A 16,351-nucleotide genomic window follows, 5' to 3' on the forward strand; every position below is an offset into this window, starting at 1 on the left:
GCTCCTAGACGTTTCCATTTCACAATAACAGCACTTACAGTTGACCGGGGAAGCTCTAGCAGAGCAGGAATTTGACTAACTGACTTGTTGGAAAGGTGCGATCCTATAACGGTGCCATGTTGAAAGTCACTGAGCTCTTCAGTAAAGCCATTCTACTGCCAATGTTTGTCTATGGAAATTGCATGGCTGTGTGCTCGATTTTATACACCTGTCAGCAACGGGTGTAGCTGAAATAACCAAATCCACTCATTTAAAGGGGTGTCCACATACTTTTGTATATATATTGTATATTCCCTTTTCTGAACATTAGGCAATATGTTATAGACACATGGAAATTAATTCAATTTGGCATCATAACTAAAGACACTCTAATCTCTTCCTTTGTGAAGACACAGAGACAGTGTTTGGCACGTATAGGATGAGAAGGCAGATGTAGATAGCAATGTAGAGTGCTGAGAGAGTCTGTTAGAATTCTGCTAACAGAGAGTCAACTCATGAAAATCTACACTAGACCTTTAAACATGCACAGATTATCTCCTGCAATCAGCAATACTGAATGGCTAAAATTAACTTTCCTATTTCGCACATATCCCACTAACTCCAACTCATAACTCCTTAATTAACCATAATCAATAAATAAATATAGTGTCCCACACTATGTGATCAGTGGCTGATGCCTAATGCAGGGTGACTTGTATTTGAGTCAAACAGCTGCCAGCGGAAATATAAATGTCAAATGTCATGATTAATAGAAATATCCAGAATACTGGTAATATCCAGAATACTGGTAATACTGGATGGCTTGGTAAAGTGCTGCTTCTGTTGTTACTTCATATAGTCAGAAAAAAACTATGATAATACTTTAGCACTTATTTAGATATATTTGGCCAGGTGAATATGCAGATAAACAAAAAGACCACCATAAAAAAGAGTGTTTCTGGGTGTGCTACATTTTGAATGCATATAGAGTATGCACTGTACACCATTCTATGGTATTTCAACACTGGTTGGCCAGACCATATGTTGATTGTTGGAGAGGATGGATGGTGTAACATCAGTTTGTGTTCCAGTCTCTTTAGTGGACCTTTCCACATGGGTTGTCTGAGGTCTGGCAGCCCATGTTCTGATACTTCACCTGGACACGGAACAGAGTGCCGTCTGCACACATACACAGCTTGTACCTCAACAGACCCTCGTCGAAATACACATTAGCCCCCACTGGGGGGTTAGGCATGCGAGTGACGCTCACCATCACAGATCCGTTCAAAATAATACTGTTCTCCTGCAAAGGGAAATACCTTGTTAACCATATTTGCTAATGGAATACACTACACCATAGACTTTCAAATTGTATACATGTATTACAAATTTGGTAAGGGGTGACACTCACAGCTCTGAGCTCGATGTCCCCTCCCATCCTGAACTCCACTGTCTTGCCCATGATGAAGACCCCCTCGTTGCCACGGATGATGGCCTTGCTGTCCCCTTTGATGGACAGGTCAGAGGAAGCGTTGCTGGTGATCTGAAAGAGAGTCTTCACTTTTTCTGGGATTTTTCAAGATGTTCATCAATGACAGGAACAGATTGTAGAATGTATTTGATCTACAGTAACACACTGCAAGGTCAATCCTACGGTTTAATTACATGTTTTATTAGATAGCTTCTGTAACCCTGTAACATACCCTTTCTGTGGAGGCCTTCTTCACATTGAGTATTTTGACTCCTTTGGGCAGGTGGAACTCGTGGTTTTCAAAGTCTGTGCTGAAGAAGGTGTTCTGAGTGCGGGGGTCAGTGAAGGATATGCCCATGTCACTGGTGATGGATGTCTTCTCTTTCTCAACACTGAGCTTAGTGGAGCCCTGCTGGAACACCACCTGGAACACATATACATGTAAGAGCATTCAGTCTGAGTAGCCCTTTTCTGCAGTCAAATGACCCAGTGGCCCCATGGGTGGAATGTTATTCATATTTTAATAATTAAAACAGTTTTTTAAACCCAGCTGAAAATCTGGTGTTTCTATGTCAAATGGTTTTGTGATATTTAAGTATTTTTAAGCCCATAACCATGTGTTTGAGGTGTACACTTTTGTTCCAAAGTAGAGTTGCCAAGAAACACTGATTTAGCCCAACGCAGCAAAAGGTTAATGTATTTATATTTGGGTATTGGGGATCTGTATGTATAGACTAGTTACAACAATGCATGTGTGTGTTCAATCTATTCAGTGTGTGTTTGTGCCTGTGTGTGTGTGTGTGTGTGTGTGTGTTGTCTAGGTGAATGGTGTTTTGCCTGAGCTCACCGGGTTGTTGTTGCCGGTGATAACCAGGTCCTGGTCCTTCCTGCCCCCCACAGTACTCTTGTGCAGTGGGTGGACCACGCCCATGTCTGCCTTCTGTTTGAAACGCAGCAGCCCACTTTCATGAAACTCCATACTGTCACAACCACTAGGCCCGATTCGTATCACCGTCCAGATCACTAGAGTGATCTGATAGTTGGGAAAATGTACAGATATTTGGATATATTGATTTGAATATTGTCATGATCATAACTAGTTATAACATAACCATAACTAACATTATCATGACGCCATGCAAATCAAAACTTAGTCACATGCGCCAAATACAACAGGTGTAGACCTTACTTACAAGCCCCTAACCACCAATGCAGTTTAAAAAATACAAATAAGAATAAGATATAAAAGGAACAAGTAATTAAAGAGCAGCAGTAAAATAACAATAGCGAGACTATATACAGGGGGTACCGGTTAGTCGAGGTAATTGAGGTAAAATGTACATTAGGTAGAGGTATTAAAATTACTATAAATAGATAATAACAGAGAGTAGCAGCAGTGTAAAAGAGGGGGTGGGGGGGCAATGCAAATAGTCTGGGTAGCCATTTGATTAGATGTTCAGGAGTCTTATGGCTTGGGGGTAGAAGCTGTTAAGAAGCCTCTTGGACCTAGACTTGGTGCTTCGGTACCGCTTGCCGTGCGGTAGCAGAGAGAACAGTCTATGACTAGGGTGGCTGGAGTTATTATTATTAGGGCCTTCCTCTGACACCGCCTGGTATAGAGGTCCTGGATGGCAGGAAGCTTGGCCCCAGAGATGTACTGGGCCACTCGCACTACCCTCTGTAGTGCCTTGCGGTCGGGCAGTTGCCATATAAGGCAGTGATACAACCAATGCTCTCGATGGTGCAGCTGTAGAACCTTTTAAGGATCTGAGGACCCATGCCAAATCTTTTCAGTCTCCTGAGGGGGAATAGGTTTTGTCGTGCCCTCTTCACAACTGTCTTGGTGTGCTAGGCCATGTTAGTTTGTTGGTGATGTGGACACCAAGGAACTTGAAGCTCTCAACCTGCTCCACTACAGCCCTGTAGATGAGACTGGGGGTGTGCTCGGTCCTCCTTCTCCTGTAGTCCACAATCATCTCCTCTGTCTTGGATCATGTTGAGGGAGAGATTTTTGTCCTGGCAACACACGGACAGTTCTCTGATCTCCTTCCTATTGGCCGTCTCGTCGTTGATCAGGCCTACCACTGTTTACCACGGCAAACTTAATGATGGTGTTGGAGACTTGCCTGGCCGTGCAGTCATGAGTGAACAGAGAGTACAGGAGGGGACTGAGCACACACCCCTGAGGGGCCCCTGTGTTGAGGATCAGCATGGCGGATGTGTTGCTACCTACCCTTACCACCTGGGGGCGGCCGGTCTGGAAGTCCAGGATCCAGTTGCAGAGGGAGGTGTTTAGTCCCAGGGTCCTTAGCTTATTGATGAGCTTTGAGGGCACCATGGTGTTGAACGCTGAGCTGTAGTCAATGAATAGCATTCTCACATAGGTGTTCCTTTTGTCCAGATGGGAAATGGGAGTGTGGAGTGCAATAGAGATTGCATCATCTGTGGATCTGTTAGGGCGGTATGCAAATTGCATTGGGTCTAGGGTTTCTGGGATAATGGTGTTGACATGAGCCATGACCAGCCTTTCAAAGCACTTCGTGGCAACAGACGTGAGTGCTGTTGGTCAGTAGTCATTTAGGCAGGCTACCTTAGTGTTCTTGGGCACAGGGACTATGGTGGTATGCTTAAAACATGTTGATATTACAGACTTGGACAGGGAGAGGTTGAAAATGTCAGTGAAGACACTTGCCAGTTGGTCAGCGCATGCTCGCAGTACACATCCTGGTAATCCATCTGGCCCTGCGGCCTTGTGAATGTTGACCTATTTCAAGGTCTTACTCACATCGGCTGCGGAGAGCGTGATCACACAGTCGTCCGGGAACAGCTGGTGATCTCATTTATGTTTCAGTGTTATTTGCCTCGAAGCGAGCATAGAAGTAGTTTAGCTCGTCTGGTAGGCTCGTGTCACTGGGCAGCTCTCGGCTGTGCTTCCCTTTGTAGTCTGTAATGGTTTGCCACATCCGACGAGCATCGGAGCCGTTGTAGTATGATTCTATCTTAGTCCTGTATTTACACTATGCCTGTTTGATGGTTCGTCGGAGGGCATAGCGGGATTTCATATAAGCTTCCGGGTTAGAGTCCTGCTCCTTGAAAGCGGCAGCTCTAGCCTTTAGCTCAGTGCGGATGTTGCCTTAATCCATGGCTTCTTGTTGGGGTATGTATGCATGGTCACTGTGGGGATGACGTCATCGATGCACTTATTTATGAAGCCAATGACTGATGTGGTGTAATCCTCAATGCCATCAGAAGAATCCCGGAACATATTCCAGTCTGTGCTAGAAAAATAGTCTTGTAGCTTAGCATCTGCTTCATCTGCCCACCTTGTTATAGACCGAGTCACTGCTGCTTCCTGCTTACATTTTTTTGCTTGTAAGCAGGAATCAGGAGGGTAGAATTATGGTCAGATTTGCCAAATGGAGGGTGAGGGAGAGATTTGTACGCATCTCTGTGTGTGGAGTAAAGTGGTCTAGAGTTTTTTCCCCTCTGGTTGCACATTTAACATGATAGAAATTTGGTAAAAATGATTTAAGTTTCCCTGCATTAAAGTCCCCGCCACCAGGAGAGCCGCCTCTGGATGAGTGTTTTCCTGTTTGTTTATGGCGGAATACAGCTCATTGAGTGCGGTCTTAGTGCCAGCATCGGTCTGTGGTGGTATGTAGACAACTATGAAAAATACAGATCAAAACTCTCTCGGTACATAGTGTGGTCTACAGCTTATCATGAGATACTCTACCTATTGGGAGCAAAACCTTGAGACTTCCTTAGATATCCTGCACCAGCTGTTGTTTACAAATATACATTGATATTTCTGTTTTTAATGTCCCATTGGTAGTTAAATCTTCCTCATAGGTCGTCGATTTTATTTTCCAATGATTGCATGTTAGCTAGTAGAACGGAAGGCAGTGGGGGTATATTCGATCGCCTACGAAGTCTCAGAAGGCAGCCCGTCCTCTGTCCTCTTTTTCTCAGTCTTCTCTTCACGCAAATGACAGGGATTTGGGCCTGTTCCCGGGAAAGCAGTATATCCTTCATGTTGGGTTCGTCGTACTCGTTAAAATGGAAAAAATGCTTCTGCCAGTTCGTGGTGAGTAATCGCTGTTCTGATGTCCAGAAGTTATTTTTCAGTCATGAGAGAAAGTAGCAGCAACATTATGTACAGAATAAGTTTTAAAAAATAAGTTACAATCGACCAAACAAAATAACACATTCAGTTAGGAGCACATAAAACGTCAGCCATCTTCTCCGGTGCCATGCTACTAGCCTGAGTTAAAAGTTAATTCAGATACACAAGGATGATCACATAATGCAGAGGAGCTGTGTGTGTAATTGGGCACTCACAATGAGGTTGATGAGTGCTAGCAAGAAGAGCAGGATGATGATGCAGACAGCCATGTTGCCCTTGCGTCCTCTCAGGCCTGTCTTGTGCAGGCGCTCCTCCTCTATGGGCACATAGCCTGCCTTAAAGTTGCTGTTGTGCTCCTTGTTGGTGGTCCGCCGTTCGATGGCCTTCTCCCTCATAGACCTCTTCACAGGCCCGTTGGAACTCTCCTTCAACAGACACAACAGTAAACATCAGTATAAAGGCTCAGGTGTAAAGTGTGTAGATCTTGTGACTTCTACACACCACTTTTTGGGTGGTCCCCGTTAATCAAAGCATGGACTTCACTGTGTGAGACGAAACGCGAAGAGAGTTCTAGCTATCACACTGAAACTACAGTATTGTATTCCACTCTGCAGTCTAGTTAATCTAGCTGATACATTGTAACAATGTATTTAACTACCACATGTAGTTACAACGTAACAAATATATATCTCACTACAGAGAAACAGAACCATATATTGTAACACTGAAACTACCACATTGTATTTAATTAGCGTTAACGCAGGCGTCGCTGGATAGACAGACTGCTCTAAAGAATGCACGCAATTAAACACCCGAGTCTCTCTGTCGGTGTGCAATGACTAAAAATAAATCACTCGTATTTTCCCGTAACAAATGTGAATATGTCCATATTCAACTCAGATTAAAAGATAACTTCATGCTTTGGGATAATACAACCAGCTTAAATTGACCAATGCCGTGGAAAACTGCGCCAATCATCCGTTATTTCGAGCGATAGCCTATCATAAAAAACATTATAAAGGGCTTGGGAAGAGTAAAACCGTATGTATATTCCGCAACCGCTTTACAACGTCCGACTAAAATAAATCCTTTCAAAATAGTTCGTATTGATGTAGATGCTTAAATCTAAACCCCAGACGTTTGAAAAGCAAACCGTGAATGTGAAATGCAGAAAAACAAGAATGTCTTAGGCTATTGAAAACAGACCTGCTCAGACGCCATGTTGACCCTCCCTTTTCGACTGCGGTTGACAGCTCCGGAGTCGGGAAAGACAGTGGAGGAGCCCACTTCATCCAAATGAATAAAATAATATATATCGGTCCGGTTTAATACTTGCTAATAGTTTTTTGTCAGTGTACTAATTATATGAGCAAAAACATAAAATAATGCTAAATTGGAGGCATTTGTATCAAAATGTCACATAGCTGGATCACTGTAGCCGATAGTTGTCCGTGTTTATCACAGATGGTTCATTCCTGGCTAAACCAGCCAATAGAAAAGGCCAGCAGCAGGATTCTAAAATAGAAAAGTCTACATAAATCATCCATTCATATTTTTTCCATAGATAACTTGCAGGCAGGGCTTCCGAATAGACGAGTGTCCAGACCGTTTGTCCACCAATTACACAGAGCATGTTATGCTTGTTGAAGTTTAATAATATTAACGTTAGAAAAGTATAATTTATCCAAATGTTAAAATGGCCACTTCATTAGTTTTCATTTCTTTAGACTATTCCCTATGTGGACAAAAATGTACGTGTAATTTACTGGCCTAAAATTCATTAGGGAAATTTGTCTATGCTCCACTGTTTTTAACTGTGCTTGACACAACACCCACGCGTTTGTGACAGTATGACATTACAATGGTCTCGTTTACATCACAGACAGCCGACTACACCTGTATCATAAAGGAGCTAACTGTAGAAGCACCTCTGTATGTGGGCTATCCTATCCACCTCTTTCTCGGGAATAACCCGAAAACAATGCAAGCTTTAACAAACATTCTCACTCTGTATTCTGAGTAAAAAACCGTTGCCACAACTGAGGTGGCGCTTGGCACTGGTTGTAACGAAGGTGGACAAAACGCCAAGGGCAATCATTTTTACAGCTGGTATACAAATGGAGCCCGCGCCTGTCACCGGGGCTCTCGCCCAATATTAAATCCCACTGTTGTCTAGGAGCGTTAAACCTTTTAGGATTTTAGGGAGTGGAGCAGACATGGCCGATTCGCTAAGGAAGCTGGTGAACACATCTTCCTTCAGCGTTATGCAGAGTCCTGGTACAAGGACTACCTACATCTTTTGGCTGAAAAGGAACCAACTAGGCCTTTATAAGGCTACAATTGGTATTTATATGTAAATGAATAGTTGTCTTAATAATAGTAGTCTGTAAGAAATATGATATTGGTGTGGAATTCCATAGCCGATTGAATGAATCACTTGGGTTCAATCAAATGTTTTCTTCCCTTGATAATTTGTTTCGTCCTTAAAATGTCTACGTGGTGTATTGTTGTCTCTATCTTCTTGCCATTTGTGCTGTTGTCTGTGTCCAATAATGTTTGTACCCTGTTTTGTGCTGCTGCCATGTTGTGTTGTGTTGCTACCATGCTGTTGTTGTCTAAGGTCTCTTTTTATGTTTCTACCATGCTGTGTTATCATTGTGTTGCTGTTGTCTTATGTCTCTTTTTATGTAGTGTTGTCTCTCTTGACGTGATGTGTGTTTTGTCCAATATTTTTATTTTATTTATTTTTAATCCCAACCCCGTTCCCGCAGGTGGCCTTTTGGTAGGCCTTCGTTGTAAATAAGAATTTGTTCTGAACTGACTTGCCTAGTTAAATTTAAAAATCCAAACATGTCTCTAAAATAAGTTGATTAGCCTACTTGATTACGCCACACTTAATTAGATGTAGTCAAATATATTACAATAATTTGACGTTGGCATGTGTGTTACACTGTATCGCAATGAATTGTAACAATGTAACAGTAAAGGGATTCACTTGTTTTGATGACATTGATTTAGGAGTTTGGTTGCTATCGACGCCAGTCGTCGTGGCAACCGTGAAACCATTCCTTGTGACTGAATGCAAGTGTCTCGAGCAAGCCCCGCGAGCATTTTGGTAGGAACCTGAAAGGCATGTCCTAATTGGACCAATGCATGATCACATACTTCAGAGAACAACTAAAGCATTTGACTCACTGGAAGTCACGTGTAAGTCATTTTATATGCACATATCCTGGATTCAATATGATTAATAAAGATAATCACTAAAGTCTCCTAAATTGACCCCGCAGCTGAGATTACATTAAAAGCTAGAATCCTTAGTTGCTACATCTATTTTTAGACTTATAAATGAATGACCTATACCCCACTGATTCATGAACAATATAAAAGCCTCATGTACTTAGTTCAACTGTCAGACACACCCCATCAGAACCCAAAATATAAGCTTGTTTGACCCCAATGTTTGTAAACAATGTAAATGTAAACATGGTTAAAACTATCATTTTGATATAATGGATGGTCAGTCCTTACATCCATATCTCTGTCTATGAATTTGAGAGTAGTTCCATTTCTCCAGGCCCATCCCTCAGCTTTTTACCAGAAGAGGCAGGGTGACCGCTTTGTTATTGTTTAAGTTAAGGACTAGCTTTAAATTGTATGTCCAGTTTGTGTTGGGTCATTATTCTCAACCCAGTTTGCCACCTTCCTAGGTCATCTCCTGTGACAAGAATCTGAACAGGTGCTGTGAGTTGGTGAAGCTCACCTCCAAGATACAGGGACAACTATTCACCATCCTCAACCTCACTGCTAGAGAGGGTATGTGTCTAAGCTTCTTAAAACACTCCTCTCTTTTTGCCTTACCCAAACAATTGTCTAATAATGCCTCTTTTTTTCTTTTGAGTTAGGAGGTCACTATGCAGGAGTGGACGTGCTCAAATCACGTCTGCTGCCATGGCTGGGGATCTGCTTCCCCATAGCAACCTCCTCTGTCACCAACAACACCAGCCTCAACCTCATTCAGGTGAAATCATCTGTGTTCTGTTATGGTTGTACAGAGATAAAATGATTTGTTAAGTACAAATTATTTTTATTAAGTTATTTGTTATATTATATTCTGTTCTGTCATATTGTGATTAAGACAGTGATAGTCAAGGCTAAATGCTCATGCAGGAGTCTGTGAAGAAGGAGTGGAAGATCAGGGTGCTGTCTGCCACCCATGAGAGCGACATGCAGAAGATGGACACTCTGTGCATGCTGTGCTCCACTCACCTGCAGCTGGAGTCTCGCAAACAGGAGTAAGTCTGCACTAAGTCTGCACTATTAATCCATACAATGGACCTACTCATTTAAATCCGATCACATAAGTCTACACCAGGTAATGTATGACTAACTTTCTGGTCTAAGTTGGATTCACTTACTGGTATGTTAAATGGGTTTACAGACTGGCGGACACATGGTTAGCAGGTGTTATTGTGTGAGTGTAGCGAAATGCTTGTGCTTCTAGTTCTGACAGTGCAGCAATATCTAACATGTAATCTAACAATTCCACAACAACTACCTAATACACACAAATCTAATTAAAGGAATGGAATAAATACAGTTTAGTACAATTTTCATGTGAGTATTATTTGTCCTCTTTGGCTTATTGATGTGTATGTTCTGAGGTAGAATCTCAATTCAACGGCTCAGACACAAGAGGCATGTGGCATGGTCTACAGTCAATCACGGACTACAAGAAGAAGTCCAGCCCAGTCACGGACCAGGATGTCTTGCTCCCAGGCAGACTAAATAACTTTTTTGCCCGCTTTGAGGACAATACAGTGCCACTGACACGGCCTGCAACGAAAACATGCGGACTCTCCTTCACTGCAGCCGAGGTGAGTAAGACATTTAAACGTGTTAACCCTCGCAAGGCTGCAGGCCCAGACGGCATCCCCAGCCGCCCCCTCAGAGCATGCGAAGACCAGCTGGCCGGTGTGTTTACGGACATATTCAATCAATCCCTATACCAGTCTGCTGTTCCCACATGCTTCAAGAGGGCCATTATTGTTCCTGTTCCCAAGAAAGCTAAGGTAACTGAGCTAAATGACTACCGCCCCGTAGCACTCACTTCCGTCATCATGAAGTGCTTTGAGAGACTAGTCAAGGACCATATCACCTCCACCCTACCTGACACCCTAGACCCACTCCAATTTGCTTACCGCCCAAATAGGTCCACAGACGATGCAATCTCAACCACACTGCACACTGCCCTAACCCATCTGGACAAGAGGAATACCTATGTGAGAATGCTGTTCATCGACTACAGCTCGGCATTCAACACCATAGTACCCTCCAAGCTCTTCATCAAGCTCGAGACCCTGGGTCTCGACCCTGCCCTGTGCAACTGGGTACTGGACTTCCTGACGGGCCGCCCCCAGGTGGTGAGGGTAGGCAACAACATCTCCACCCCGCTGATCCTCAACACTGGGGCCCCACAAGGGTGCGTTCTGAGCCCTCTCCTGTACTCCCTGTTCACCCACGACTGCGTGGCCACGCACGCCAACCAACTCAATCATCAAGTTATGGACGACACAACAGTGGTAGGCTTGATTACCAACAACGATGAGACGGCCTACAGGGAGGAGGTGAGGGCCCTCGGAGTGTGGTGTCAGGAAAATAACCTCACACTCAACGTCAACAAAACTAAGGAGATGATTGTGGACTTCAGGAAACAGCAGAGGGAAAACCCCCCTATCCACATCGATGGAACAGTAGTGGAGAGGGTAGCAAGTTTTAAGTTCCTCGGCATACACATCACAGACAAACTGAATTGGTCCACTCACACAGACAGCATCGTGAAGAAGGCGCAGCAGCGCCTCTTCAACCTCAGGAGACTGAAGAAATTCAGCTTGTCACCAAAAGCACTCACAAACTTCTACAGATGCACAATCGAGAGCATCCTGGCGGGCTGTATCACCGCCTGGTACGGCAACTGCTCCGCCCACAACCGTAAGGCTCTCCAGAGGGTAGTGAGGTCTGCACAACGCATCACCGGGGGCAAACTACCTGCCCTCCAGGACACCTACACCACCCGATGTTACAGGAAGGCCATAAAGATCATCAAGGACATCAACCACCTGAGCCACTGCCTGTTCACCCCGCTATCATCCAGAAGGCGAGGTCAGTACAGGTGCATCAAAGCTGGGACCGAGAGACTGAAAAACAGCTTCTATCTCAAGGCCATCAGACTGTTAAACAGCCACCATTAACATTGAGTGGGTGCTGCCAACACACTGACACTGACACTGACTCAACTCCAGCCACTTTAATAATGGGAATTGATGGGAAATGATGTAAATATATCACTAGCCACTTTAAACAATGCTACCTTATATAATGTTACTTACCCTACATTATTCATCTCATATGCATACGTATATACTGTACTCTATATCATCGACTGCATCCTTATGTAATACATGTATCACTAGCCACTTTAACTATGCCACTTTGTTTACATACTCATCTCATATGTATATACTGTACTCGATACCATCTACTGTATCTTGCCTATGCTGCTCTGTACCATCACTCATTCATATATCCTTATGTACATATTCTTTATCCCCTTACACTGTGTATAAGACAGTAGTTTTGGAATTGTTAGTTAGATTACTTGTTGGTTATTACTGCATTGTCGGAACTAGAAGCACAAGCATTTCGCTACACTCGCATTAACATCTGCTAACCATGTGTATGTGACAAATAAAATTTGATTTGATTTTGATTTGATTTGAGGTTATTATGGTGTGTATCTGTGTGTCGGATTGCGTGCGGCCCGTGACCAGGTGGAGACCTATAAGAGGAAGCTGAATGTTCTGGATGACTCTGAGAGTCAGGGGCGTTTGCTGAGGGATGAGGTGTCTTTCCTCACAGCAGAGAAGAGCATGCTGCAAGAGAGGTGAGCAGGACACACATATACACAGTAAATATCATATCCATTTACTGTATCTCCTCCTCCCACAATATGGCCCAAAATGTGCTGAAAATTCTGTATTTTTTGACTTGCCTCTTTCCTCTTTTGAATGATATTTTGAACACGTTCCTCTCCACTCTCCCTTTGTATCTCTGTCAGGTTGGTGAGGAGTCGTTCCACCAGCCCCCTGCCCAGACATAGCCACCACTCCAGCCCCCTGAGGAGTGAGTCTCCCACCCGGGCCCAGCTCAACAACTCTTCTCGCCACGCATGGCTCGTGTCCCGATTCAGTGACCTGTATGCTGTGGAGCGCCTGGAGGCCCAGAGCCTGCTGAGACGCTACATAGACGACCTGGAGATTGTCCAGAGAATCATCTTCATCGCCACTGTGGTATGAAATCTGGACATCCTGTACATATGGAATAATTCTGCAGACAGTGAATTTGGTTTTGAGGTTTTGGTTTCTCTGTAAATCTCCTATTCCATACAGTATCTCTAATCGTGTGTGTATGTTTATCAGGAGGCCTTCCAGGCAGCCAAGCTGGCCTACTGCCAGTTCAAGCAGCATGTGAGGAAGACCCTGTCTCCCTCCCACCAGGGGCCAGAGATCCTGGGGGAGTCGGTGGTGGGACTACATCGTCACGAACCTGGACCTCTACGACGTGCAGGCCAGTGTTAATGTATGGCCTACACTTTTCTCTCTTACTGATATGTCTGACATATTACAAAAACCTGTGAATTCCAGTCACCTTTACATTCCAATTTATAGAGTCTCATGCACTGTAGTTCATTGAGTGTTTGTTACTAGGAGGTGTGTGTCTGAGTGTATTGTAATGTTGTTCCCACTCCCAGGACGTGATCAGCAACATGAATGTGAACCCACGGATTTCCTTCTCTCCGGAGGTGGACTTTGTCCTAATCAGCAGTTTCATCAAGGAGACATGCAGAGTGGCGTTCACCATGCAGACACTGGACTCTCCTCTGGACTTGGCCTTTACCAGCGACCCAGAACTCTGGAACTCTACAGCGACAACAAGTCAGTCTGCACCCATTGACTTCATGAACTCTGGAACTCTACAGCGACAACAAGTCAGTCTGCATCCATTGACTTCATGAACTCTGGAACTCTACAGCGACAACAAGTCAGTCTGCATCCATTGACTTCATGAACTCTGGAACTCTACAGTGACAACAAGTCAGTCTGCATTCATTGACTTCATGAACTCTGGAACTCTACAGCGACAACAAGTCAGTCTGCATCCATTGACTTCATGAACTCTGGAACTCTACAGCGACAACAAGTCAGTCGGCATCCATTGACTTCATGAACTCTGGAACTCTACAGCGACAACAAGTCAGTCTGCATCCATTGACTTCATGAACTCTGGAACTCTACAGCGACAACAAGTCAGTCGGCATCCATTGACTTCATGAACTCTGGAACTCTACAGCGACAACAAGTCAGTCGGCATCCATTGACTTCATGAACTCTGGAACTCTACAGCGACAACAAGTCAGTCTGCATCCATTGACTTCATGAACTCTGGAACTCTACAGCGACAACAAGTCAGTCTGCATCCATTGACTTCATGAACTCTGGAACTCTACAGCGACAACAAGTCAGTCTGCATCTATTGACTTCATGAAGTAACAATAACAAGATGAGATATATAATTCCTATCCCTACCACTTGATGTCACCCTTGTCGTATATTTACACTCCCTTCTCCCTCTCTCGTTTTTTCCCTCTCTCTGTCAGGTATCATCGTAGCTATGACTCTGAGTTTACTGCTCCTCTGGTGGTGTACCATGTGTGGCCAGCGATGGTGGAGGGGGACAGTGTCATAGTGAAGGGAGAGGTCGTCACCAGGAGAGGAGCTCTGGTACTAATACACCTTCATTCCCTAAAAAATCACTGTAGAATCCCAGACCTTGCTTTAGCAATTACCACATGATCACAACACATTATTCATGTGGTTTCTCTGCTGTCTTCCAGTGGCGAAGCAGGAGCAGAAGCTACAGTCCTGTTCGCTCTCACTCTGGCAGCCCTACACTCACTCTCGTAAGTTACTCGGACGACTGAGACTTAACACTTAAAAGAATAACACTTAACACTTAACACTTAAAAGAATGTCACAAATATCAAGGTTGTTTAGATATGATTTACTGTTATTCTTTGGGAAGCCCAGTGTTTTTTTGATGCAAGAAAATAGCAGCTGGGAAAGCTGTACCAGTGTGATTTAGTGTTTACTTTTATCTTGCAACAAAGTCTGATTTTGAACTTTAATGGACTGAATCCTGTCTTCATTGTCAGTTGAGATTCCTCTCGTCGTAGACGTTGCTCCAGAGTTTACAGTATACTGGAGGGAAGGTCTATGTTACCATGACAGTATCCATAGACTGGCAGCTGATTGAACAATCCTTTCAGGGTGCTGCAACACTACTATGTATACGTGTAGGCTGTGTGTCTTATTATTTTAGTGGTTCTTAACTAGACATTAAGACCTGCAAAGTAGCACTTTCCAAGACACTTAGTTTAGATATAATCTCTGACCTTGAACCTTGATAGACCTAGGTTTTAAGGACCCCTCTTTCTTTCTGAATTCCTTTGATTGTAAGTCTTGACCTGCTTATCAACAGTGTGGATATATTGGTGGAATATTTTTTAAGTCAATGATTTTCTTGTAAGACACATGGTGCTAAAGTTCAATCAGAACTTTTCAACAAAAACCATAGAGATTTGGTATTGCTGAGAATAATGATTTAGCATGCAGTTTGTAAAGTAATCAGTTGCTGTGTGTGTTTATTGTTGTTGGTGTTGTGATATTAGCTAGATGTGTGGTTTGGAAGGATTTGGAGTGATATATTTGATCAAAAGTGATGCACAAAATATTCAGAAACTTGAAATGGTTGACTTTAGAAAATATTCCTTGTGTCCTAAGTATGTGGCTTACTATATACACACGATCCCAAAACAACATGCATTTAGGAAAATCACTATTTTGAAACGTGTCTTTGGCAGCTGGAATCATTGTGCGGTATAGTATTTAATTTAGCCCCAAACAGTGTGTGAGTGTTGTGTGTGCTAAATTTAGTGGTAAACAAAAAAGATTTCAGCTTAAATATCTTTGCATTTGTCACTGAGTACAGAATACAAAATTATTTTACTATAAAGTATGTACTACTATAAAGTAGGCTATGGACAGGTCCATTTGGGGGCGGGGACAGGTCCATTTGGGGGCGGGGACAGGTCCATTTGGGGATGGGGACAGGTCCATTTGGGGATGGGGACAGGTCCATTTGGGGATGGGGACAGGTCCATTTGGGGGCGGGGACAGGTCCATTTGGGGGCGGGGACAGGTCCATTTTGGGGGCAGGTCCATTTGGGGACGGGGACAGGTCCATTTGGGGGGGAGGTCCATTTGGGGACAGGTCCATTTGGGGATGGGGACAGGTCCATTTGGGGACGGAGACAGGTCCATTTGGGGATGGAGACAGGTCCATTTGGGGACGGGGACAGGTCCATTTGGGGACGGGGACAGGTCCATTTGGGGACGGGGACAGGTCCATTTGGGGACGGAGACAGGTCCATTTGGGGATGGAGACAGGTCCATATGGAGACAGGTCCATTTGGGGACGGGAGGAGGACATCCTGTGTGGCAAATGTTCCCATTAACAATGTGGTTTTGGTTTGTTCAATGTTGTTCCATGTCCTTGCCGGAGTCTGGAGACCACGCAGAGACAGGCCAACCTGGAACATAACAAACAAGTTACTGAGATGCACTGTTTAGAAAGACTGATTCACTGACCATGAGGAC

At 43.9% G+C, this 16,351-nt stretch overlaps 1 protein-coding gene and 1 pseudogene across 2 annotated transcripts; one reads left to right on the forward strand and one right to left on the reverse strand.

The window, feature by feature from the left end:
- Nucleotides 1–190: 190 nt before the first annotated feature.
- sgcb (sarcoglycan, beta (dystrophin-associated glycoprotein)) lies at nucleotides 191–6,953 on the reverse strand. Of its 2 annotated transcripts, none has more exons than XM_024421878.2 (6): nucleotides 6,783–6,953; nucleotides 5,792–6,001; nucleotides 2,298–2,483; nucleotides 1,683–1,874; nucleotides 1,391–1,522; nucleotides 191–1,282 (listed from the first exon to the last, which is right to left on the reverse strand). In XM_024421878.2, exons 1-6 carry the CDS (start codon nucleotides 6,795–6,797, stop codon nucleotides 1,076–1,078), a joined length of 942 nt encoding a protein of 313 aa, XP_024277646.1. In that variant the 5' UTR covers nucleotides 6,798–6,953; the 3' UTR covers nucleotides 191–1,075. The 2 variants fall into 2 exon arrangements, with proteins under 2 accessions (XP_024277646.1, XP_024277647.1); XM_024421879.2 differs by lacking the exon at nucleotides 6,783–6,953 and adding an exon at nucleotides 6,078–6,102.
- An 839-nt stretch (nucleotides 6,954–7,792) lies between these two features.
- On the forward strand, nucleotides 7,793–15,756 carry LOC112251594 (annotated as a pseudogene).
- Nucleotides 15,757–16,351: the final 595 nt, after the last annotated feature.

Source organism: Oncorhynchus tshawytscha, linkage group LG05 (genome assembly GCF_018296145.1).
Source record: "Oncorhynchus tshawytscha isolate Ot180627B linkage group LG05, Otsh_v2.0, whole genome shotgun sequence".
NCBI lineage: Eukaryota > Metazoa > Chordata > Actinopteri > Salmoniformes > Salmonidae > Oncorhynchus > Oncorhynchus tshawytscha.